The sequence below is a fragment of the Procambarus clarkii genome, chromosome 37, assembly GCF_040958095.1.
Source record: "Procambarus clarkii isolate CNS0578487 chromosome 37, FALCON_Pclarkii_2.0, whole genome shotgun sequence".
In the NCBI taxonomy this organism is placed as follows: domain Eukaryota; kingdom Metazoa; phylum Arthropoda; class Malacostraca; order Decapoda; family Cambaridae; genus Procambarus; species Procambarus clarkii.
The window spans coordinates 13,785,728-13,787,688 of NC_091186.1; the positions used below are offsets into that span (position 1 = coordinate 13,785,728).

The 1,961-nt window shown below is 45.7% G+C and overlaps 1 protein-coding gene across 1 annotated transcript; it reads right to left on the reverse strand.

The window, feature by feature from the left end:
• Positions 1-232: 232 nt before the first annotated feature.
• LOC138371811 (uncharacterized) lies at positions 233-877 on the reverse strand. Its single transcript, XM_069336834.1, has one exon. The coding sequence runs from the start codon at positions 875-877 to the stop codon at positions 233-235; it is 645 nt and encodes a 214-aa protein (XP_069192935.1).
• Positions 878-1,961: the final 1,084 nt, after the last annotated feature.

A 1,961-nucleotide genomic window follows, 5' to 3' on the forward strand; every position in this document is an offset into this window, starting at 1 on the left:
ACAGTTATCTTCGACAGTTTTTGCATTAGCAATGATCATTAACATGTATAGGAATTCATTTTTCCTCGAAGACGCTCGCATACGCTAAGAAATCCTACTGAGGGACCTAAGTTGTCTTTTCCAACGACTTTTAGTCATCCATCTTAGAGCACTGTATCCCATTCGGCAAGGATTTTGTTCATCTAGTTCAGATCTCAAGTTATTCCTTGAAGATATCTTCGATTCTATCAAATCAGGATAGAATCGAAGGTTTTTTGGGGGGATGGGATTCCATGAAGATATTTCCAATACATATTTTTTCTTTCTTGCATGATTCCTCTCGTAATATTTTTGAGTTTAAGATCTGTTCAGGACAGACTTGCTTTGAGGAACTCATCTTCTTTCTGACTACTTGGTTATTCACAGTCATCTTCTTTCTGACTACTTGGTTATTCACAGTCATCTTCTTTCTGACTACTTGGTTATTCACAGTCATCTTCTTTCTGACTACTTGGGTATTCACGGTCATCTTCCTTCTGACTACTCGGTTATTCACAGTCATCTTCCTTCTGACTACTTGGGTATTCACGGTCATCTTCCTTCTGACTACTCGGTTATTCACAGTCATCTTCCTTCCTTCCTCTCGTAATATTTTTGAGTTTAAGATCTGTTCAGGACAGACTTGCTTTGAGGAACTCATCTTCTTTCTGACTACTTGGTTATTCACAGTCATCTTCTTTCTGACTACTTGGTTATTCACAGTCATCTTCTTTCTGACTACTTGGGTATTCACAGTCATCTTCTTTCTGACTACTTGGGTATTCACAGTCATCTTCCTTCTGACTACTCGGTTATTCACAGTCATCTTCCTTCTGACTACTTGGTTATTCACAGTCATTTTCGGCCTGATGTTTTTCTCGTCTGATTACGGTGTAATCATATAATTTCTATCTCTTATGCAGTTACTGTTGTTCTCACTTAGTCGTGTTCTGTGTTCTATTCACCTGTTCTTCCTGTAGCCCTATATCAACGGTTGTTAAACCAAGGGTTGACGGATCTCTCCTGATTTCTTTGCCTTTCTGAAAGAGAACTTCCATCAAATTCTTCAGAGTTACATCTCGGAGCTTGTTCTCCGCTCCACACTCAACACTGTGCGTGTGTGTGTGTGTGTACTCACCTAATTGTACTTGCGGGGGGGGGGGGGGGGGGTTGTGTGTGTGTGTGTGCGCGCGTGCGTGTGCGTGAGTGTGTGTGTGTGTGTGTGCGTGGGAGCACCGCTGCGTACCAACATTTATTGTGGCATGCACTGAAAAACCTGATATGCACGTATGCAGGAATGATGTATTATATAGTGGTATTTCTTGTATATACGTTACAATAAATTTCAGTCAACCGTGTTTCGGGTGAGAGGGGGGGGGGGGTAGAGGTGGGGTAGAGGAAGCATCGCGAGAAGAAGAACCAACACCACCACCACCACAACCACCACCCCCACCACCACCCCCACAGCCACCACCACTCTCAACAGCGCCACTGATTCAGGCATTTCCACCAAAGACCACTTTTTTGACCCCCTCGAGGTCCCGCGGGGCTCCCGAAGAACGACGCGACGGGCCAGCTAGTGCCAGGAGTCCAAGGGTGTTGACCTCGTCGTCCCTCGGGCTGTGATAAGGCAGGCTTCTGATAACACGACGCCTCGTGTCCCCGTTCAGGACCATGTGATTTATGGTGTCCAGTTATAGGGCCTTGGGTGGTTAGTGGGTGCAGGGGGAGGGAGGGGTGGTTAGTGGGTGGGGTGGGTGATGGGTGGGGTGGGTGATGGGTGGGGTGGGTGATGGGTGGGAGACTAGATGGAATGGTAGACAGTTTGGGCTGTATACAGGGAGTAGGTAAAGGAAGGTCATGTACTAAGATACGTTTGATAGCAGGGTAAGCATCCTCTCCGGGACTCCATTTCTTGAGATTTTGGTCATCAATGTCAAAAT

Excerpts from the sequence above, each read along its gene's own strand:
- LOC138371811 (XM_069336834.1), bottom strand. The coding sequence starts at position 877 with ATGACTGTGAATAACCAAGTAGTCAGAAGGAAGATGACTGTGAATAAC.